Consider the following 24,256-nt stretch of genomic DNA (forward strand, 5'->3'; position numbering starts at 1 on the left):
AGATGGGTCGCTTATTGGAGGTTCCCCAGCAAAGCACCTAACAGAGCTGTTGCATATGGAAATGGGGCATTACTGGGAGATCATTTGCTTCGTAGTGGTCCCTAAGATGAAAAAGACTGTGATTCTAGGCTTGGGTTTGCTTTGCTTGACAAGCGGCATTGCAATATTTGGTGGGAGAATGGCGTGCAAACTCTGAGATTAGCCTCGGGACCTCTCCTACCTACCGACCTCAGTGAGATAAAGGGGGCTGCTGCCATCGGAGCACAGAGGGAGCCTATTGAGACATTAAAGGCTGCTGTAGAACAATTGCCAGGAATCCAACTTATCCCCAGCGAGGATCACAATTTGGCGGATGTTTTTAGTGAAAAGGAATGTGATGCTCTTCCTCCTCGTTGGGCTACTGACTGTGTAATTGAAATACTGCCAGGAGCCAAACACCCAAAGCCCAAAATTTACTCCCTGACGCCTAGGGAGATGGAGGAACTGCAGGACTATATTGACAAAAATATGGCCAGAGGTTTCATCCAAACTGCAAAATTGCCTGTGGCTGCCCCAGTGTGGTTTAAAGACAAAAAGGATGGGTCTTTTAGACTCTGCGTGGATTTTAAGGGGTTGAGCATAGAAAATATGTAGTCCCTCCCCTTGATGAAAGACATGCTAGCCCACCTGGCCAAAGGCAAAATTTTCATGAAATGACTTGAGGGAAGCCTATTACCAAGTGGAAATTAGGGAGGGGGATGAGTGGAAGACAGCTTTCAATTGCCCCTTAGGAAGTTTCCAGTTCAAAGTGATGCCTTTCAGGCTCCAAGGAGCTCCTGCTGTGTTTATGCAACTGATAAATCAAGTGTTGCATGATCACCTATACAAGGGGTTTTTGGTTTACCTTAACGATATCCTCATCTATACTGAAACCATGAAGGAACATCAAGTTAGTTCAGGAGAAACTGTTGAAAGCTAGTCTCTATGCCAAAGTTTCTAGTGAGGGAGTGGAAATGGACTTTGCCAAGGTCAAAGCCATACTGGAATGGCAGCCTCCATGGACCCACAAGCAACTTCAAAGCTTTTTGGGGTTTGCAAATTTCTATTGGCAATTATCCCCTCTTTTGCAAAAATCGCTATGCCTATTACTGAATTATTAAAAACTGGAAAAGTGGGGGGAACGCCTCAACCTTGTCAGTCTTTACAATGGACTATAGAATGCCAGATGGCATTTGAGCAGTTAAAAGAGACTATTTGTAGCAGAACTGGTTCTTAAAAACCCTAACCCCAAGGAACCTTTCATCATCCAAGCTGATGCCAGTGATGTTCCTCTGGGGACAGTCCTCATACAGAAAAACCCTAAGGGGATCTACAACCCTGCACCTACACTTCAAGAAAACTTTCAGAAACAGACGATGGGCTGTTTGAGAGAACGAGACTTTTGCGGTGAGATGGGCTTTACTAACTTGGCACCATTTCTTGGAAGGGAACAAAGTTCCTTTTGAGGTATGGACTGATTATAAAAATTCAAAAGTTATCTCCTAAGCAAGTTAGGTAGGTCCAGTACTTTAACCGGTTAATTTCACTCTCAAATACCTGTTGGGGGGAGGGAAGAACTTTCTGGCAGTTTCTCTGTGTAGAATGCCCCAATGTAAAAGCCGATGAGATGAGGTCATTAATTCCATCACTCTTCTGCCTCAGTCAGCCTCTCAGGTAACCTTGAGAGGTCTAACGCAGAGGAGATCCAATGAACCTGATAGTCAATTAACACAAAAGCTGAAAGAGGAACTAAAACAGACTTTTAGTTCAAGGACAATAGATCGCTATTGACCCATTGAGAGGGTCTAGCCTGGAAGGGCTCCATGCTGTACCTTCCAACATTCCTCATCATTCAAGCCCTTCAGCGTAGTTATGATGCAGAGCAAGCCGGTCATTTTGGATTTTTAACAACTTTGCATTTAAAACAGGTCACAGAATTCCCAAAAAAGTGCCCAGCCCCATTCTGGCAGAGAGAGAAAGTGATTATGAGGTAAAACGTATTCTTGACTCTAGATTGTATAAGGATAATATCTGGTCCAGTGGAAGGGCTCCCTTTTATCAGAGGCTACCTGGGTATAAAGTCCTGACATGAAAGATTGTTTCAGGAGTTTTATGATAAATATTCACTTAAACCCAGGGGGGATTCTTAACTTGCTTTTTTCTTCATTTACAGGACTTGCTTTTTTTCCTAGGGGGTCTGACTGTTAATTCTACAACAAACCTGGCTGCAGCCATTTTGCTTTTGCTAGGTTGCCACAAGAATGGGAGGGGGAGTGGAGGATTTCTTCTAGTCTAAACATTTTGCTGTCCTGTGGGAACCAAGGTCATTTTTCTCTGTTAGATGGGGGGAAGTGAGCATTTGGTTAGAAAGTCCGCCAAATTGTTCTATTGGAAACGTAGCTTATTGCATAGCATTGGGGGGTTGGAAGTTCAACTTTGTAATACTGTCTCTCTTTGATGAGGATTTCAGACTTGGTTTCACTTTTGACCGTGCCGATACTATGTAACCAATAAACATGTTCTTTGAGGAAATCTTGAGCCTCAGAGTTCTCTCTATCAGAACCTTGATACACCCACTGAAGAGGTGCCAACCATTGGGACTGTTACCAAAACATCTAATTTGAATACTGTTGGATGCTGATCAGATGACCAAGGGGAGAGGATCTGGGAGGGGAAAATCACAGAGTTTACGCAGGAATATTTAGATCTGACTTTGCTTACACTGTAACCATTTGGCTTTAGTAAAAGCATACCTTTTCTCTAAAGATGGAGACAAGGATTTTTCTTTCCTAAATGCCCAAGCTGGGACAGGCCTGATTTTCCATTATCCTCTGTGAATTTGTAGTATCCAATACTATAGGGCCATGATCTTGTAGTAATACTTATGTAAGTTTACACATAACAAAATCTATTATGTTTTCTATCTGAGTCTGCTTTTAAGTTGTAAATTATCCAGATATGCTGGTAATACATAAATAAAAAAATTTAAGGCAGAAATGAAGTTTTGTTGTTCTTAATTGAACATCTTTATTTTATTAAATATTTTCTCTCTCAAAGTTCAGCTGTTCAAAGTATGTACAACCTCTATTAATTTCCCTTTTATATTCCTTGTAATTTTCTCTAAACTTAAATGTACTATAGCCAATCTTCACTGATTTTATTTTTTTACTTTTTATGACCCCAAAAGTAATTACCTTTTAATATGTATCCCACTGTAAACATTTTCTAAACACTGATAAACTATCCTAGTTTCATTATTATATTGAATTGTATACAATCACTGCAGTTATTTTAGCTGAACACAATTTTAATGTTATTGTATTGTTTCCTGTATTTCTTCCATAGGTATAACAATACTATACATTTATATAATTTTTTTTAATTCTGTGAACTTCCCTAACCCTAATGAGCCATTGTAATATTCTACTTTGCTAAAACAAAGCAGGTGTTTTCAATTTTTGATTGGCTAAGCTTAATCCAGGCTAGTTATCAAAATTAGAATTATTTCTGTTTATAAAATGCAAAATAACATTTCTACAGAATCTCATATAGTTTGTTTTTCTTAACAGATGAAGGTTATTATCGAAATGGAACATTTCAGTTTGAAATAGAGGTTCCTGATGCCTATAATATGGTTGTAAGTAATTAAGATTGTTTAATTTCTGCAAGATCACTGATTTAAAAGAGGAGTACTTCATTAGTTTTTCTCAAATACATGCTTCATCACTGGAGGTTTTCAAGAAAAGATTGGACAGCCATTTGTCTGGGATGGCAATACGTCTGTTGCCTTGCGCAAGGAATTGGAACTAGGAGACCTCCAAGGTCCCTTCCAGCCCTATAATTCTATGTTTCTATGTGTCTCAGAGAGTTCATAGGAATGACAAAGATTCTTAATGCTACTATAATACAAGTTTTTTCGATGTATGTTCCAATCTTTTTAAATGTCCTTAGTTTGTTTAGTTGCTTTCCACAGTAAGAAATAAAATTTATAAAAGAAAAATCAGACAAACTTCAGTGCATAGAGTGCTTTTTTAAATCAAATCTTGTAAGATTTAAATATAATTTTCTAATTATCAAGACAAAACTATTTGGGATAAAATGTGCATGTATTCTTTAAAGAGAATTCTATACTAAATCATAATATATGTACATTTTATACATCTTATAATACTGCATTGTATGGAAATAGAATTCCCATTACACTATGAACTGACACTTTTAATATTATTTATCTTGCATCACTATTTTTTAAATAGAAAAATAGCATTTCATTTTTTTTCACCAGTTCTTAGTTAGAAATTCAGGGAAGAGAAATAAAATATTTAAAAACAGCTTAAAATGGATGTGATTATAACCGCTGATGGATTTTGAGAGAGTTGGATCCTTACACTAAGTTGTAATTTCAGGGGAAAAAGAGTGCTGTTTCAGTGAGTTTGCTGCATATTTTAATTTTGCTTTTATATGTTATCATTTGTTTAATGCAGATTCTTTAAATGAGTTCATATGAAACATGCAGAGACTAATAGGGTAAATGTGCTTGAAATTGCAAACCTCTATTGAAATGTCACAATTAAGCATGGCTAAAAACATTCATGTAGTGAGACATTAATTAGGATTATTCATAGCTCAAGCCAACAATGAGAAATAAGACCCACTGAAAAATTGTAAGAGTGACTCATTTTTTTGAAGCCACATATGTTCTAGGCACTTTAGAAAAAAAAGCAGTCCTTTTTATCCCTAATTCTTGAAACACATTTTCCACCTTGGAATATGACCTTATCCTGCAACAAGTAGACACAGCCCAATCTTCAATTATTTCACCATATTTTTCCCAGATTAGCTTAATGAGCAGAGTGGTTGGGTCTCAGTGGAGCTCCTGAATGCCTAAACTTTGACCAATTTGTCTTTTTAAAATAATAGCAATATTCTTTTCTGTACACTCTAATGCTCTGTTTTTGTTGGCTTCATTCTTTCACAGCCTAACTTAATAGGCTGTTATGTCTTTGAGCAGAATGCAACTATAGACTTCAAATATAGCAAGACTTTCTTTTGATCTCCAACTGATCAGATTAGTCACAACTGCTGAAGCGTCCCACAGATCATGCAGGGGAGCCTGTTGGCTGGTCTTTCTATCCTGGCTTCAATCCACAGGTAATCTGATTGATGCTGTAGCATTAAACAAAGGAAATGCTGTTCCTGACTGTACAAAAGCTTAACCAGGTCAGAAGACAAATGTGAATCAAAAAGCTGTGCTTTAATTTCTCCCCAGGTAGGCTGGGAAGTATATGCCTCAGGATGCAAACAGAGGTAACAGACAGGAATACAGAGGAGATATTGCTATCATTTCCAGACAGCAAAAGAACTAGTTGCCAAGCCAAAAATAGCTTCTATCTTCCTAAATTACGATTTCCAATGAAGAAGAATCATTTCAAGCAGGAATTATTTTTTGAGTCAAGTTCCTCTAAGTGTTTCTCAGAGTTTTGTCTTCTCTATTTTCTCTATTTTTCTCAGAAAAAAGAGAAGATTAAGATCAGAGAGAGGTAAAGCCTATAAGATTTCCAGAAAGAAATTTAAAACAGAGCTCCACTTGTTTCTTAATGGTTCAGAAACTTATATATTTTGGGAGTTTGGAGGAAGGGAAACACAGAAGCTTCTGATAATAAGAAATTCCATTTCCAGCTCAGGCAGCTAGCAAGACATTTCTGTTGGCTAATTCACAGCGGTCAAGCAAAATCCTGCACCTTCTTCATTTGGGATTAAAGCAATCTTTCAAAAGAGATTATCAAAGTCCTTGCTCTCAGATGCAAACAGCAGATAAGCTAACAATTTCTAAACTTGTCCAGTAATATAGTGTAAGAAAAGTTCCTGGATTGCCCTCACATCCTTGCTAGCTTCAACTTTCACTTTTGCCTTCTTAAGAAGTTCAGATGTTAAATTCATTTTGGGCAGAATTGGATTGATAGCTAATACTAAACACATAGTTAACAGGAATCAGCCTGGTGCAGTCCCTCCAGAGACCATCTTTAGAACATTAGCTCTTCAGCAAGGCTTGGATTGAACCCCTGTTCAAAAGGCAAAAGGCTGGAAGTAAGCCCGCCAAATTTATTTACACAAAACAGATCCAAAACAGCAAACTGAGCAAAACAAATACGAACCACTAAAACAGAAGCTGTTCAAACGGTTGCCTTCAGCAACCAGCACCTCCCACACATTCCCCTTTTAAACAGTTTCAAGGCGTGACTTCTCTTTGCCTCCTCCTGAGGTGCCCCATTGCCTTCCTCTGTTTACTCCTGCTTGACTGCCTCCTGCTTCAGGCATCCTTGAACAAGGCCAGCTGTGGGTCATTTTCATCCACGCTGTCAGGCTCACACAGCTGGGTCTGAGTAGTAACCAGACAGGAGGGGCCTGGCTGAGAGCTCTGCGATGCCTCAGAACTGTCCTCTGCAGGCTCTCCAATCCCCTCCTCCTCCTCCTCCTCTGAATCGTCCGACCCAACTGCCAAACCCACAGGCTGACCCTGAATCACAACACTATCCCGCACCGCAGGGCCCTTCCCCCGGGTCTGCCGATCCGGATGCGATCAGGATGGAAATTGTTCATGAAAAGCAGACACCAAAGCAGGAGCATGAATGGTGGTCACGTCCTCCCAGGTGAACTCCTCTGGTCCGTAGCCTTTCCATTCAATCAGGTACTGGAAACGACCTTTCAGTCAACGAGAGTCCCTGATGCTGGCGACCTCGTACTGAGGGGTGCTGTCTCCATCACGATATCCTGATGGGGGAGGTTCCGCTCAGCGGAGTGGACAGGCCGGTTGCTTGGGGACCAACAGAGACCGATGAAAGACTGGATGCACACGCAGGGAATGTGGCAGAGTTAAGTGATAGGTGACCGGATTGATGACAGCCTCGATTGGGAATGGTCCTAAATATCGGTGATCTAACCTTCTCACCGGCCGTGTTGACGGTAGGTTCCTGGTGGACAACCAGACCCGATCTCCCACCGATAGTGGAGGCGTATCCCGCCTTGACCGATCAGCAAACCTTTTGTAATCGGCCTTGGCCTTCTCTAACTGACGTCGCACCAATCGATTGATCGCCTGTAACTCTGCCATGTAGTTGTTCGCTGTCGGCTCCGGTGAGTCCATGGGAGAAAGGGGGAAAAACCAGGGGTGATATCCCACATTGGCCAAGAACAGTGTCATCTGTGTGGAGGTGTACTGCGAATTGTTGAATGCAAACTCAGCTATGGCAAGATAGTCCACCCAATTGTTTTGCTGCAGATTGACGTAGCAGCGCAGATATTGTTCCAGAATACCGAGGACCTTCTCGGTTCCCCCGTCAGTTTGAGGATGATGCGCGGACGAGAGGCAAATCTTGATATCCAACGCATGCGTCAACTCCTGCCAGAAACGGGCTGTAAACTGGGCCCCTCTATCAGAGACGAATCTATCAGGGAGGCGTGTAGCCGAAACACCTGCTGAATGAACATACGACTAGTGGCGCGGGCTGACGGTAAGCCATGACAGGGGATGAAATGCGCCATCTTGGTCAGCATGTCCACCACCACATACACTGTTGTAAAACCAGAAGACGGGGGTAAATCCGTCAGAAAGTCCATGGACACAGCCCCCCAGGGTCTTTTGGGTGTCGGCAAGGGCTGCAGTAATCCAGGTGGAGCCCCTGTCGCTGACTTGGCCTGCCTACATGGGATACAAGAAGTGACATAGGTCTGGATGTCATGTCGGACTCGGGGCCACCAGAAGGTACGGGAGACTAGGTTCAGGGTCTTGAACAGGCCAAAATGCCCCGCCGGAACGTGGCCCTCCCGGAACGTAGAGCCGGTCACGATAATACAAGAGTCCATCCGTGACCGTCCAAAGAGAATCTGGCCCCACCTTCTCCTTCCGCTGAGCCACCCACACCTCCTGCTGCTGTGCCTCCCGGATCTGAGCCTGTATATCAACTGGCTCCCGCACTGCAGCAAAAGACTCGATGGGGATCACTGTCCTGGGCAGAAGCTTGTCTTCCACTGGGCAGAAGCTTGTCTTCCACTCGGGAATATTCGGGCTTCCTGGACAGAGCATCCGCTCTGATTGTGCCCGCTAGGTATGTACTTAACTCGGAAGTTGAACCTCGCAAAGAAAAGAGACCACCGGATCTGGCGTTGGTTCAAATTCCGAGCGGTCTGCAGGCTTTCCAAATTCTTATGGTCTGTCCGGACCTCGATTTGATGCCGTGCTCCCTCCAGATGATGCCTCCAGGCCTCGAACGCCACTTTGATGGCCAGCAGCTCCTTCTCCCAGATTGTATAATTGCGCTCCGAAGGATTCAGTTTTTGTGAATGGTACGCACAAGGGAAGAGGGTACCGCTGGGCGTCATTGCCTGGAGTAACACCGCCCCAATGGCAATGTCGGAGGCGTCTGCCTCCACGACAAACGGCTGTTGTGGGTCAGGATGCTTCAAGATGGGCTCCTTCATGAAGGCTTCCTTCAAAGTCTGGAAAGCCCGTTGTTCTGGAGCATTCCACTGAAACCGAGTCTTCTTCTGCAGGAGCCGGGTGAGGGGGGCTGTCAAGGCAGCAAACCCAGGGATGAAAGCCTGATAGTAGTTGGCAAACCCAAGAAGTCACTGAACATCCTTCACACGACTTGGGGGTTGCCAACTCTGCAAAGACCTGACCTTACTTGGCTCCATGGCGATGCCCTCAGGAGAAATGCGGTGACCCAGGAAATCGATGGCCACCTGGTAGAACTGGCACTTCTCCAATTTGGCAAACAGCCGATGTTCTCAGAGTCGTTGCAGGACCTGACAGAGATGCTGATGGTGCACCTCTCACGACGGGGAGTAGATCAGGATGTCGTCCAAGTAGATCACAACAAACTGATCTAACAAATCCCCAAAAAAATCGTTCATGAAATGCTGAAACATAGTGGGGGCGTTGGTCAGGCCAAACGGCATCACCGTGTACTCAAAGTGTCCGTAACGAGTACCAAACGCCATCTTCCACTCATCACCCGGCCGAACCCTAACAAGGTTGTAAGCTCCATGCAGGTCCAGTTTTGTGAATATCTTAGCCTCCCGGAGTCGGTCCAAGAGTTCGGGGATGAGGGGCAGTGGGTAACGATTGCACACCGAGATGGCATTGAATTTTCTATAATCGCAGCAAAGCCGCAATTCGCCTGACTTCTTTTTAACGAAGAGCACGGGTGCAGACACTGGCGAGGACGAGGGCCGGATGAAACCTCGAGCCAAATTCTTCTCCAGAAAGTCCCGCAATGCAGCCAACTCGGGGTCCAACATGGAGTACAAACGCCCCACTGGGAGAGGCGCGTCAGGGACTAAATCAATGGGGCAGTCATAGGGTCTGTGCGGGGGTAATTGATCCGCCTCTGTCTCGCTGAACACATCAGCAAAGTCGGACAGTTCGGGAGGCAAGGAAACCCCTGGGGAACCCTCCACCTGGCCGGCACAGATATGGCGGGTGTGGTCCACACACTGCAAGCTTGGGAAGGTGACCAAGTTCTGTGACCAATAAATCTGTGGGTCATGCGCCCGGAGCCACGCCAGTCCCAAGAGCACGGGGAAATGCAGATCTGAGGTGATATAGAATTGGATGGCCTCCACATGGGAACTTATGGCCATACATAATGGTTGCGTGGCGGCCTTAATTGGCCCAGACAGGAGCACTCGACCATCGATAGTCTCCACCAACATGGGTGGTTCCACCGGGCACTGGGGAACAGCCCATTTGGCCACAAATGCTGAGTCCATAAAATTTGTGGTGGCCCCAGAGTCAATTAAGGCATGGAGTGGAATCCCCTTTGGCTTGCCAGGAAGGATCAGACATGCCTCCAATATCAGATGCTGTGGAGGTCCACAGACAGCATCGGAAAGACGTCGCTCAGTGTTGTTGTGGGATGCCCGACCTATCACACCGTCTAGATCGGGCTCGGGGTGTTTCCCGACAGAAAAGTAGGGGACTTTCTCGGGGCAGACTTGGTCACTGATGCCTGTTGTCGCTTCTTTGGGCAAAAAGCAGCCAAATGCCCAGGGTCCCCACAGTAAAAACATCCCCCCCGATCGTCGTCTGTTCATTTCAGTCACCGATAGATGAGACCTGGCGGCACCCAGCTCCATTGCCTCCTCCCTTTGAACTGGGGGTCTCACGTGCAACAGGGACTGCAGGGGTCTTTGGGGTGGCACAGCGACTCCTTCACTGCTGCAACCGAGCGTCGATCCGTAGGCAGAGATGGATCAGCCCATTGAGGTCTGAGGGAATATCCACACGGGCCAGCTCATCCAACATCTCCGACAATCCATCCTGGAAGGCATCCACAAGTGCAGCCTCATTCCATGCGGAATCCTGGCTAGGCAGCCAAAAATCGCTGATACAGCCCTGTAGGGGGCGTTGACCCTGCCTCAGAGCTTTCAAGCGTCGAGTAGTGGTCTGCGTCTTTATAGGGTCCTCATACATCAGACGCATAAACCCCACAAAGTTGTCCAACAATAGACTAGGTTGAGCCAGCAGAGGTGTGCCCCAATGAGCTGCAGAAAGAAGGCTTAACACAAACCCCACCTTATCCCGGTAAGTGGGGAAATCAGCTGCTCTCACGCAGATAAAGAGCTGGCATTGTCCCAGGAAAGCAGGAAACAGTTCTGGATTGCCATTAAATTTATCCGGCATCGCAACTTGGCATTTTCTCCTGGGTGGTGGTGATGGTGGGGGTACAGCATGGACCTGAGCTTGCAATTGAGCCACCTGAGCTGCCAACAAAGCGAGTTGCTGGGTGAGCTGGGCATTCTCAGCACATAGCTGCTCCATAATAATAATAAGGGGTGGGTGACTGAAGGCAAACTGTTCTGTTCCAGCCTACTACCGGCCCTGCAGAAATGTCAGGGACAACCCCTGTTCAAAAGGCAAAAGGCTGGAAGTAAGCCCGCCAAATTTATTTACACAAAACAGATCCAAAACAGAGCAAACTGAGCAAAACAAATACGAACCACTAAAACAGAAGCTGTTCAAACGGTTGCCTTCAGCAACCAGCACCTCCCACATATTCCTGTTTTAAACAGTTTCAAGGTGTGGCTTCTCTTTGCCTCCTCCTGAGGTGCCCCATTGCCTTCCTCTGTTTACTCCTGCTTGACTGCCTCCTGCTTCGGGCATCCTTGAACAAGGCCAGCTGTGGGTCATTTTCATCCACGCTGTCAGGCTCACACAGCTGGGTCTGAGTAGTAACCAGACAGGAGGGGCCTGGCTGAGAGCTTTGCGATGCCTTAGAACTGTCATCTGCAGGCTCTCCAATCCCCTCCTCCTCCTCCTCCTCCTCTGAATCGTCCGACCCAACTGCCGAACCCACAGGCTGACACTGAATCACAACACCTCCTGTATCTTAAGCCTATCTTCCATCTATCCCCTCATCCAAATCGTTGATGAAGATGTTGAAGAACACTGGGCCCAGAACAGAGCCCTGGGGCACCCCACTACACAGTTCCTTCCATGTAGATGCAGTTCCATTGAGGACCACACGATGAGTACGGCCTGTCAGCCAGCTACGAATTCATCTGGTGGTGATGCTATCTAACCCACATTGTTCTATCTTATCAAGTAGTATAAGGTCAATTGGAAAAGCTTTCTCACATGGTTTAGGTTAATGGGCAAGTGCCCTGCTTTAAGAAAATCAGTGAAATTTTGGAATTCCTTCAGGAAATGGTCTGGGAGCTTCTGGGTACTCATACAGTTGCAAGAAAAAGTATGTGAACCCTTTGGGATTACGTGGAGTTTTGCATGAATTGGCCATAAAATGCGCTGTAAACATTATGTAAGTCACAACAATAGAAAAACACAGTCTCCTTAAAATAATACTACACAAACATTAGCTGTTGTTATGTTTTAATTGAACATAAGATGGAAACATTCACAGTGCAGGGTGGAAAAAGTATGTGAACCTTTGGACTTAATAACTGGTTGGCCCTCCTTTGGCAGCAATAACCTCAACCAAACGTTTCCTGTAGTTGCAGATCAGACCTGCACAACGATCTGGAGTCATTTTGGACCACTCCTCTGCACAAAACTGTTTCAGTGTAGCAATATTCTTGGGATGTCTGGTGTGAATCGCTCTCCTAAGGTCATGCCACAGCATTTCAATCGGGTTGAGGTCAGGACTCTGACTGGGCCACTCCAGAAAACGTATTCTGTTGTGTTGAAGCCATTGTTTTGTTGAATTACTTGTATGCTTTGGGTCATTGTCCTGTTGCATCACCCATCCTCTGCGGAGCTTCAGTTGGCGGACAGATGGTCGTACGTTTTCCTGCAAAATGTCCTGATAAACTCTAGAATTCATTTTCCCATCAATGACAACAATCCGTCCAGGCCCTGAGGCAGCAAAGCAGCCCCAAACCATGATGCTCCCTCCGCCATGTTTTACAGTGGGGATGAGGTTTTGATGTTGGTGTGCTGTGCCTTTTTTCTCCACAAATAGTGTTGTGTGTTTTTCCCAAACAACTCAATTTTGGTTTCATCTGTCCACAGTATATTTTGCCAGTAGTGCTGTGGAACATCCAGGTGCTCTTTTGCAAACTTCAAAGGTGCTGCAATATTTTTTTTGGACAGCAATGGCTTCCTCCGTGGTGTCCTCCCATGTACTCCATTCTTGTTTAATGTTTTCCTTATTGTAGATGTGTCAACAAAAATGTTAGCATGTGCCAGAGATTTCTGTAGGTCTTTAGCTGACACTCTAGGATTCTTCTTTACCTCATTAAGTATTATGCACTGTGCTCTTTTTACAGGACGACCATGCCTGTGTTTTTCTATTGTTGTGACTTACATAATGTTTACAGCGCATTTTATGGCCAATTCTTGCAAAACTCCACGTAATCCCAAAGGGTTCACATACTTTTTCTTGCAACTGTATATTAGGGACTGCTTTCAGTAGTATTTTGTCCTAGAAAGACAAAAAGTCTCATTTTGGTGCCCCACTTTAAGAGATATTTTTGAAAGGGGTAGCCCTGATATTTCCAAGCAAGAATGTGATGGCAGTCATGGGTATAACACTTGAGCCATTTGTTGTGTCAAACTTGAGTTTTCTTATTTTTAAGGCTGGAACCTGACTTTCTCAGAGATCAAGTTTTGAATTTTTTTGTAACTAGATGCTCTGGCCTGGTCGCTCCTTTAATATCAATTATATAGCCAGCACAAGAGATACTTCTATTTTATTTTTGCTCTAGTTCTTCTCAATAGCATGTGCTTTGGCACAGAATATTCTGTCCAGTGCAGGAATCCTCATACCATCCCAGACAAATGGCTGTCCAGTTTTTTTTAGAAAATATTCAATAATGGTGATCTCATGACTTCAGGATGCAGGCCGATCCTCTGATTAATTCTCATATTCAGAACATTCTTTTTATTTAAAGTTTGGATCTCTCACTGTTTCCATCCCATTGGTTCTTGTCTTGCCCTTGGATGCTGTGGAAAATTAATCCATGTGCCTTCTCTTCTCTAGGCTAAACATACCTAGTTTCTTTAAGTGTTCTTCATAGGATTTAGCCTCTAAGCCCTTTACTGTCCTTTCTGCTCTTCTATACTTTTCTTCCAGGTCCTAAGTGTTCTTTGGCATTGTAATCTCATCAGTGCAGCACAGAATAGTATATTACTTCCTATGATCTTGACATGGTATCTCCCTTGTTGAAGGTCAAAATTGCACTGACTGTTTTGGCATCTGCAGCATGCTTAATCTTTCTAGATCCTTCTTGCAAAGATTACTGTTAAGCTAGTTATCACTTGTCTTGAACTTGTGCATTTAGCTTCTCCTATCTGCATGCAGAATCTTACATCTCTTGCCATTAAACAATTTGTTAGATAGGACCCAATGTCCAAGTCTATCAAGATCCTTTTTGATCTTGATTTTGATCTTGAGATTCTAGAAGAGTTCTTGTTTTCTTTCAGGTGAAGTCTAAAAGAGAAGAGATGGGTAAAAATCCTTTTAAAGCATTTTTTTAATATAGTTTTAGTGAAAATGTTTACTTAAATAAAAGAAAAATAAGAAATATATAAAAGTCATAAAGAAGAGTAAAAGAAGAAAAAAAGTACAAGAATCAACCAGTTAAGCAAAAAGGAAAATAATTAAACACCATGACTTCTATCTTTCATTACAGTAATTACAACCAAAGTTATTATCTTTCCTCCCTTGTAAACATAACCATGATCCCTTTGTCCTCTTCTTCAACACCTTTTCAATTATACAGTTTAAAATTATTATTTTAGTTCTTTCCATTTTCAACAAAAAATCATTAAAGGCTCAGTATTCCACAAACATACTTATTTCATCTTCCATGGTGGGTACTGTATATTTCTCCATCTTATACACATAAAATAATCTTGATGGCTAATGAAATAATATCCACTTTTGTAAATTTATTTTTCGTAACCAAATATATTATTCTGGAGTGGCCCAAAAATCCTCTCCTATAACTTTCACTCCCTTTGTAATAATAGCTTCTTTTATTTCAAATTTCAAATAACAAAAGGAGCCCCAAAAAAAGGTTTTTTAAATGTCCATAATTCCTTTCAGTAGTCCAGTACTCCATATTTCCCTTTTTATTTCTTATTTCTTTGTTTACCATAGTCAGCCAGTCAGCCTAATCAGCTTCCTATTTAAGCATTCTTCTTTCCTATGCAGAGATACATTGTCTATTTATTTAATTAAAAAAATACTTTAAATAAGACAATATTCCAAATTCCTTTAGTCTGATTTTTAAAACTTTTTTATTCATGGTAATCATGGTAAGCATTTTCTTTTTAATTCTTTAGTTTTTTATAAATTTCATTAAAGGTTTTACAAAGAAAATAAAAATTTAAACAAACTAATGAAAAGAAATGCAGAAAAGAAAAAGAAAGAAAAAAGTTCAGAAAGAAGAGACTTACAATTGTTATGAGCTTCTGGCTACTTTCTTTTGTGTCCAGAAGCAAGCTCGCCTGACCAATAACCAGCCAAGACACAGTGAAGGCCTTTTGTTTCGTTTATTGCAATAAGAGGGGAGAGAAGCTATCAAAGCTTGGTTCTCTCCAAAGTTTCAACCCAAAATATTCCCATTTTTATACATCCCTGTCCCCGGCCACACATCCCTCCTCTTTCCCCATTGGCTGAGGTACTATGAAGTTACACTCTTTCCAACTGCCTCCTACATAATTCCTGCTACATACTAAATCATACTAAATCATCCCATGTACATTTATTTATTTATTATTGGGACTTATATGCCGCCCTATCTCCCAAAGGACTCAGGGCGGCTAACAACAATAAAATACAATAATACAGAAGTTAAAAAGAAATTAAATTAATGGCCCCAGTAGAATAAATTAAAATTAAGTTAAAAATTAAAAACATAATTAAAATCCCTGTCAGTCCAGGTCAGCCTGATGGAAAAGGAGTGTTTTGAGGCCGCGGCGAAAGGACCGGAGATCCGGGGCCATCTGAAGCTCAAGGGGGAGTTGGTTCCATAGGGCTGGCGCTCCCACAGAGAAGGCCTTCCCCCTGGGGGTTGCCAGCCAACATTGTCTAGCTGACGGCACCCTGAGGAGGCCCTCTCTGTGTGAGCACACTGGGCGATGGGAACTCTTTCCCAGCAGCAGATGGTCCTGCAAGTAAAATTAAGAGATAATTTATGCAAGGTGTGTCAGTTAATATTACTCAATTAATTGCACATGCTCAGTTGTCTGAGTTCTAGCCCTCCTTATGACCTTTTTGAAAAAAATATGTTCTTTCCTGTTTTGCTAGTTATCTTTTCTTACAGATGTTTTTATAGCTTGTCTTCTTCCTTTCCCACTCTTAAGACCCAGCTAATTTTTGCCTACATGTTTCACTTAACATCCTTTCTTTGTACTCTCCTTTCTTGGTTCTCATCTTCTCCATTCACCTAGTAAATTTCCACTGGAGCATATTCGGTTTTAAATTTCTCTTTCAATATTAAAATTTGAAGACCTTTCATTTACTTTTATCACAATTTTCTTTGCAGTAAATATACTGTAAGTACAATTGTAAAATTATCTCTTACTCTGTAATTACAAGAAAAAGCTTAGTCTTTCTTATTACACAGCCTTTTTTCTAATCATTAAAGCCACAAATCATAAGTGCATTTTTTCCATTTTATGAAAAAATCTATAAGGAATTTCCAGTTGGCCATAATATTGCTTTCTAGACATTTTGCAATTCCACCATTTTCACCATACTCCCATTGTGGGTATTATTATTATTATTATTATTATTATTATTATTATTATTATTATTATTATTATTATTATATTGAAAAGTTTTACAATACATTTTTTAGATAAAAAACAAAAAAGACAAAAAAAACCCTACTCTCCCTCCCCTCTCCCCAACCCTCCCCTCCTGTTATAACCTCCTGGAAGTTCTGGGCCCACTTTATCATACAATCTTTAACAAGTTCCGTTTCTGAGTCAATTTCTATCAATGCATTATATATCCTTCTTATATGTGCTTGACCTTGATCTCTAATTTGTTTTACCAAATTTTCATCAGTTATCGAGAAAGCAACTTTCTGATCCTCTTTCCATCTTGCCTGTAACTGCCCATACTGGAACCAAGTTTGTACAATCTTTTCTTCTTTTAAAATGTTATATGGCTTTAATTGTCATACATTCCTTTCTAATCTCAAAATTTCCTTATATGTAGTCTCATCATGTTTAAATCCAACATTTATATTTTCTATTGCATGTTTAGGTATTGTCCAAATTGGTATCTTATAATTTAACTTATGTCTATATTTTTTCCAGACTCGCAACAGAGCATACCTTAATATATGTATCTTAAACACATTGTCCACCTTCTTATCATACAATAAATATACATGCCAGCCAAATAACAAATCATAACCCTCAAGATTTAATAATCTCTCTTGTGCTAAATTAAACCAGTCACTTATCGATGATAAAGCAGCAGCCTCATAATATAATTTAAAATTAGGCATTTTAAGTTCACCTCTTTCACGCGTGTCTTGCATTATCTTAAATTTAACTCGTGGCTTTTTCCCTGCCCAAACAAATGTATTAATACCTTTTTGCCATTCCTCCAGATTTAAGTCCTTTTTAAGTATAGGTATCATTTGAAACAAAAATAAAAAATTTGGCAAAACGTTCATTTTCACTGCTGCAATTCTTCCCAATAAAGATAATTGTAGTTTTTTCCAACTATCTAGTTCTTTTTGTGTTTTAACCCATAACAATTCATAATTATTCTTATATAACTTTACATTTGAAGCTGACAGATAAACCCCCAGATATTTAATCTTTTTAACTATTTCAAATCCTGTTAGCTCTTCTAGAACAACCTTTTGTGCTATGGTCATGTTCTTGGACAGTATTTTAGTTTTTTGTGTATTTATCTTAAATCCAGAAACTTTCCCATATAACATTATTATCTCCATCAACTCTACAACTGAGTAAATCGGTTGACTTACTGTAATAACCAGGTCGTCCGCAAACGCTCTCAATCTATAATCCTGATCTCTTATTTTAATTCCCTTAATTTTATTTGAATCTCATATTTTAATCAATAATATTTCCAATGTTAAAACAAACAGTAAGGGTGACAATGGACACCCCTGTCTTGTACCCTTTTCAATATTACATGTTTCTGTCAAACTACTATTGACTATTATACGAGCTGTTTGCTTCTGATATATTGCCCTAATAGATTGTAAGAATTTTTCCCCAAACTCCATTTTCTCCAATACTTTCACCAAAAATTGCCAATCCAATTGATCAAAGGCTTTTTCAGCATCCAAAAAAATCAGCGCTGCAGGGACCTGATTATTTCTTTCCAAGAATTCCAGTAAATCTACAATATGTCTCACATTATTCTTCATTTGTGTACCACTTATAAATCCAGTTTGATCACTATGAATCACTTGCTGCATTACCTTCATTAATCTATTAGCTAAAACTTTTGCAAATATCTTATAATCAGTATTTAAAAGCGATATTGGTCTATAGTTTTTAGCTTGGGTAGCATCTTGATCTTCCTTCGGAATCAGCGAAATAAAAGCTGTTTTCCACGATGGAGGCAATGCTCCTCCCAATTGAATAGTCCTAAACAATTCTCTTAGAGATTCCACCATTTCTGACTGTAAATTTTTATAATAGACGGCAAACCGTCAAACCGTCAGTTCCCGGAGCTTTACCCACCTTTAATTGCTTAATTGCTAAAAAAAATTCTTCATCATTTATCAATTGATTCATCCCTTCCTTTTGTTCTTGTGTAAGAACAGGGATATTAGCTTCCTGCAAATATCCATCTATGTCTGCATCTCGAATCTTATCTCTAACATATAACTTAGAATAAAAATCAACAAAAGCCTTTTTAATAAGATTCTGCTGGTACACTACTTTACCCTTGTACTCTATTGTATCTATATTACAAGCCCTTTGTTTCTTCCTTAACAAGTAAGCTAACCACCTACCTGGTTTATTAGCATTACAAAAAGTATTATGTCTAGCATACCGTAAGTTGGTTGCCACTTGATCTGCCATCAGCATATCAAACTGACCTCTTTAATCTTCCCATCAAATGGATTCAAAATTAAAGCCTTTTCTTTTTTCTTAATTTCCTCCTCTAATTCTTTCCTCCTAAATTCCAATTTACGTCTATGTTTATTGTTCAAATATATTAACACTCCTCTCATATAAGCTTTACTTGCATCCCAAACCATCTCAATAGGAGTACTTTTATGCATATTAATTTTAAAAAATTCTTTCATCTGTTTTATACACTCTTCCACATTTTCCTGATATCTAAACAAATTTTCATTTAATCGCCAAGAACGTCTGTCCCCATTATCTTTTTCTATCTCCAACCATACTGGACTATGATCAGATATAGTTCTTGGACATATCTTAATCTTCTTAATCCTAGAAAGAAAGTCATTAGTAATTAATACAAAGTCAATCCTTGAAAAAGATTGATGCCTATCAGAGGAAAAAAGTAAATTCTTTTTCTTGCAAGTTCCTTTCTCTCCACACACCTCTCAATTCCAAGTCATCCTTCATCTCAAAAAATGATTTAGGCAGTCTAGCATGACTTGGCGTACTTCTAAAAAGGCCTCTTTTGTCCATTTGTACATCCAAAACGCCATTCCAATCTCCCATAAAAATACAAGATTTGTAATCCCACTGGATAATCTTACTGTGTAATAATTTGTAAAAATCTCCTTGCTGTTGGTTAGGAGCATATAATCCAACCAAAAGTATTTTCTTGCCTTCTGTTAATAGTTCAATTATAATATATCTTCCTTGTTTATCTGCTTCAAGTAAAGTAGCTGTTAAAGTATTCTTAACGTAAATAACAACTCCGTTTTACTTGTCAGGAGCAGAGGCAATAAACTGTGTGCCCAACCTAAAGTTTGTCAGGTACTTTTGATCAGCTGCTCGAATATGTGTTTCCTGTAAGCAAATAACATAATTTTTAAATTGCTTTAGATATTGAAATGCTTTCTTTCTTTTATGTGGTGAATTTAAACCATTAACATTCCAGGTTAGAAGCTTTGTTGCCATCATTTGTGACCTGAAGCTTTTGGATCGCCTCTTCCAAAATCACCTGCACTCTCTTTGGCTTCGCTCCTCCCACTGCTTCACTATAAGTAGGTTTTTGAGATGTAGTCATGACTCTCTGTTGTTCTTGCTCTTGTCTCATTCGTCTGGCTGCAGCGTGTGTCATTCTTTGGTCTCTGACCTCCTCCATTGGTACTGAAATCTGATCCACTCCTGTAGTTTGCTGGGATTCTCCATCTTTCAGCTGCGTAGCTCCTTCAGCACCTTGTATACTCTCCCTTCGTAGCTGATGCTCTCCTTCACCATACCTCCTTTTAAATTCCGTGGATGGTGGGGGGCCTGCCTTCAAAATATTAGCATAAAAATCCCGTGCCTGTAAAACTGTGTTAAGGCGATATCTTGTGCCTGCGTGCATCACCACCATGCCTACTGGAATCTCCCATCTAAACTGGATATCCCGTTTCCTTAATTCTTCTGCCAAAAATGCAAATTCTTTCCTTTTCCTTAAAATTCTTGGAGGGATTTCTTTCAAGATTAAAACTTCTTGCTCTGCAACTGTAAATTTGTTATTATAAAAGGCTTGAATAAGCTCATTTCTAATTGCTCTCTTCGTAAAATAAACCACCACATCTCTAGGTAACTTCCTTTGTCTTGCGATCCAGGAATTAACACAAAATATTTTATCTATATCCACCATAATATCTTTTGCTGAACGCCCCAGAATCTGTTCAAGAGCTTCTGAAAATACTTTTTTCAAATTTTCCTTAGGATCTTCTTTCAAACCTCTGATTCTCACAGCAAACTCCATCTCGTGGTACTGCACCATTGTTAAATCACCATCAATCTTTTCCATCACAGTTTCAGTATCCATCATTTTGGCATCTAATCTCATATTATTTTGACTTAAGTTTTTCCACTCTGTCATCCAGACGTTCAATACCCTTAACAGCAAGCCCTTGAAATGCAACCAAAATGTCTGCCCTTATTTCTGTATTCTTCTCCTCAATAAGCTCAGCTATTTGTTGAGATTGTTTTTTCAAAGCCTCTTGCAAAGCATCCTGCAAATCTTTCATTGTTAAAGCTGGTGTGGGTGTGGGAGCGGGGGGAGGAGGCATCAAAGCCTGTAATGAAGATTGCTGAACTGGCAAGGCCCCCGCATTTCTAGGAACTTTAGTTGGTTTGGTAGCCATTTTAACACCACTTAATTCTATTGCGCACTTTCACTTTCCACACCGCTTGCAACTTTTCCACAAAGTAGTCTGAGTTAAAGTTCAAATACATGCTATTACAGCATTCTCCTGCACAGCTCTGCCTGCATCCAAGTAATCCAAAGTTAAATATCGATAGCAGGGATGGTTGCAGCATCCTGGTCTGCTCCAAAGCCTTGGAGCAGAGGCGTCCCGGAGTCCGGAGCAAACTCAGGCTTCTGGGGGGCTCACACCCTTCAACCACTAGAGTTTAAACTCTGGCGGTCTAGGGGAGCTCTACCCCTGCCTAAGTGCTCACCCCCTCCTCTTCTCCCGAGGAGCGGGTTTCCGAGCCGCCAAACAGCTGATCGTCGCTGTTTTTGGCAGCTCTACGGAAAACAGCGAGACTGACAGCCGAAACGGCTGCCATCAACGGAGCCTTGCCACCCGGAAGCCCCTCCCATTGTGGGTATTATTGAACTTTTCTACTTTTGAACAGATAGTAGACTTACTGCAATTCTTTTAAATCTTTATAATGATTCATTCCTTTTTATTTTGGTCTTTCCTGGATTGAAGATACACTCATTCATATGGTCCTAAGTGCTCTGCTTCTCTGAAAGTCTGTGGAGATTCTCAGTCATCCAACTCATGGTGCCTCAAAGGTGCTTTTTCATGAGGCACTTGGACTTTCTTTTTTTCTCTGAAGACGTTTCGCTTCTCATCCAACAAGCTTCTTCAGCTCTGACTGGATGGTGGGGAATGGAAAGATTTATATTCCTTGCAGACAGCTGGTCATTTGCATTCTTTTAGCCAGTAGTTAATGCCACCTGGAGGTATCTGTGTCATTACCACTACCTATTTTAAATACAATGACAAAATACAAACGAAAACACAGCTGTGCCATGGGTTCACCTGTGTCCCCCATTGTGATCAAAACACAGGAATGGGAAGCAATCACCAAACATCAGCTTGGTGGACAGATACATCAATTTCACATGGGAAGATGTTAAGGAGAATAGTCTAGCCTTCCTGGACTGTGCAGTATTGAGGAAGACAAAAGCCTTCACACTGAAGTTTACAGAAAGCACACACAGAGAGATCAATATTTACATTTAGATTCTCACCACCCACTGGAGCACAAAATGGGAGTTACCAGAACCCTACATCACTGGGCCGAAGGCTTGCCTATCAGCAAAGATGGAAAAGAAAAAGACACTCTTTCAAAGACAGCAAAGTCCACATTTTGGACATAGAGAACCGCTGGTTTGAAAGAGGGGTCAAAGAGGCTGTTTATGTCAAAACTGAACAGCGTTCTCTGAACAAAGGGGTAGGGATACAATATCATCTATCTTCAATCTACAACACAGTCCTTTCAACAGTTCCAAGAAGGCTCTACACCCATTTGCACTACTCAGGTGACCTTCATGACACAGATAAGCCTCTAGGTGGCATCAACAACTGGCTAAAAGAATGCAAATGACCAGCTGTCTGCAAGGAATATAAATCCTTCCATTCCTCACCATCCAGTCAGAGCTGAAGAAGCTTCTTGGATGAAAAGTGAAATGTGTTCAAAGAGAAAAAAAGAAAGTCCAGTTGTCTCATGGATACTCTCTGAAAGTCACTTTACACTTTAAATTTGCTCTATTTAATGTGCTTTACAAATTGGATCATGTAGAACTAGGGTCTTTTCAACAAGCTTCATACAGGGCTTTGAGCATAGTGTCTTCTTCTGGGCCTCATGCCACTCTATTTTGGATCCTACAGGTTTCCTCACTTTCCTGGAGCTCATGTAGATTGTTCAGAGAAACTGTTAGTTCAGGCATATTGCCCAATTGTTGGTCTTTCTATCCCCACTCAGAAGACTTGAAGCAGGGGTCCCCAGGCCACAGCTGGCACCACTCTGTGGCAAGTCAGGAACAAGTACAAGTGAGCAAAGTCCCATCTGTGCACACGCAGGATTCACCCCAAACCATGCAAAAAACACCCTCCATGGAACCTGTCCATGGTGCCCAAAAGGTTGGTGGCTGCTGACGTGAAGGATATTTTTTCAGTGTTTATGTGGATTAGTGAAAACAGCCTTTTAAAGGTATCTAGTATATTTCCTTAAAGGCTTTTCAGAGATATTTTTCAGTACATATTATTTGAAAACTTGCTCTATGAGATGAATAAGATAAATATATAAAACAATACTTTTTGTAAATGAGATCTTCAGAATATAGTGGTAATGTAATTCAACTTTTCTGGATCCTACCAAATCTGAAATTCCTTACAAGACCTTGAATATTTTTTTCTGAACTAAAAGTGGTTTTGGCTCATAAGAAAGATGTCAAATATTGCTTAAGCTATTGATCAAATAATTTGGGTACTCCAATTCCAAAATATCATCTCCTTTTTTGCAATAATTAAAAGTCAATTTACTTTCAGAAGTCTTTTCCAACACTCACAGTGTTTCTAGAATTGCAGGTGCATTGGAGCCAAATAATGAACATATCAAGTACTTTTAATACCCTTCAGCATTCTTCATAAATTGTAAAATTTGTAAAATCTCAAAAGTTTTAAAGATGTTATTACTTGATCATTAAGATTAATGATCCCAGTATGTCCCTTACAAAAAAGTATTGTTGGCCATTTTAAGTATTGCTCCAATTTGTCAATTTCTTATGAGAAAGAAAAATATTTATGCTCGAGTCTTGCTCAAATATGGCATTAACCCTTTTACTTAGATTTAAATTTCATACTGTATTATTAGTCAATGCCTACTTTCCTCCATTTCGTGGGCATAGGGAAATAAATAAATTGTGGGATCAGTTTGATACCTATGTAAATTTGCTATCATGTCATTACCCAGACTCAATTATCATAATAGCTGGCGATTTTAATGAACGTATTGGCAAATCTGATGTATTTTTACAAACCTATTTTAAGTGGCCAGTACCCTCTAAAATTGATGTGGGATATATAGCAGACAGACAATCTAAAGATAAAAAATGTAACATTGCAGGATTTCATTTGGCTCAATTTGTGGACAGTTTAGATTTAGTTCTACTTAATGGCTCTGTCAGGGGTGATTTAAAAGGAGAGTTCACATGCTGGCATCCTAAGGGAGCCAGTGTAATGGATTATATTATGATCTCTTGGAACTTTGTACAGCATATAGTTTACTTTTATATTGGAACACGCCTTGATAGTGACCATTTCCCATTAATTTGTCTTTTTGATGCTAAGACAAATCTCGAATCATTAGAAGTGGCACATTGCCCCATCGACATTACAATGAAGGGGCAAGTACAAATTAAGTGGTCTCAAGAACTGGCTAAAACTATGGCTGAAATGTTGACCTCAGAGTCCCTGCTTCATATGCATACTCAGATTTGCTCATCTGATTCATATGAACAAGCAATTTCGCTGTATCAGTCAATTACCATTATTCTCTAAACTCCCTCGACAAGACTTATTGTGCGTATGCGCATAAAAAGTCTAAATCTTG

General features: G+C 40.8%; 1 protein-coding gene across 7 annotated transcripts in view; it reads left to right on the forward strand.

The window, feature by feature from the left end:
* Positions 1 to 24,256, forward strand: part of UBE2F (ubiquitin conjugating enzyme E2 F (putative)) — a 142,843-nt gene that overhangs the window by 41,746 nt on the left and 76,841 nt on the right. For all 7 annotated transcript variants that reach the window (XR_014491514.1, XR_014491515.1, XR_014491516.1 and 4 more), the window contains exon 5: positions 3,588 to 3,655. Coding sequence is in view for 3 of the 7 variants with exons in the window: in XM_083355031.1 (XP_083211157.1) it covers positions 3,588 to 3,655 (68 nt within the window). In the remaining 4 variants the exon portion in view is untranslated. The remainder of the gene's footprint in view (positions 1 to 3,587; positions 3,656 to 24,256) is intronic.

This window comes from Vipera ursinii, assembly GCF_947247035.1.
Source record: "Vipera ursinii genome assembly, chromosome: 1".
Lineage (NCBI taxonomy): Eukaryota > Metazoa > Chordata > Lepidosauria > Squamata > Viperidae > Vipera > Vipera ursinii.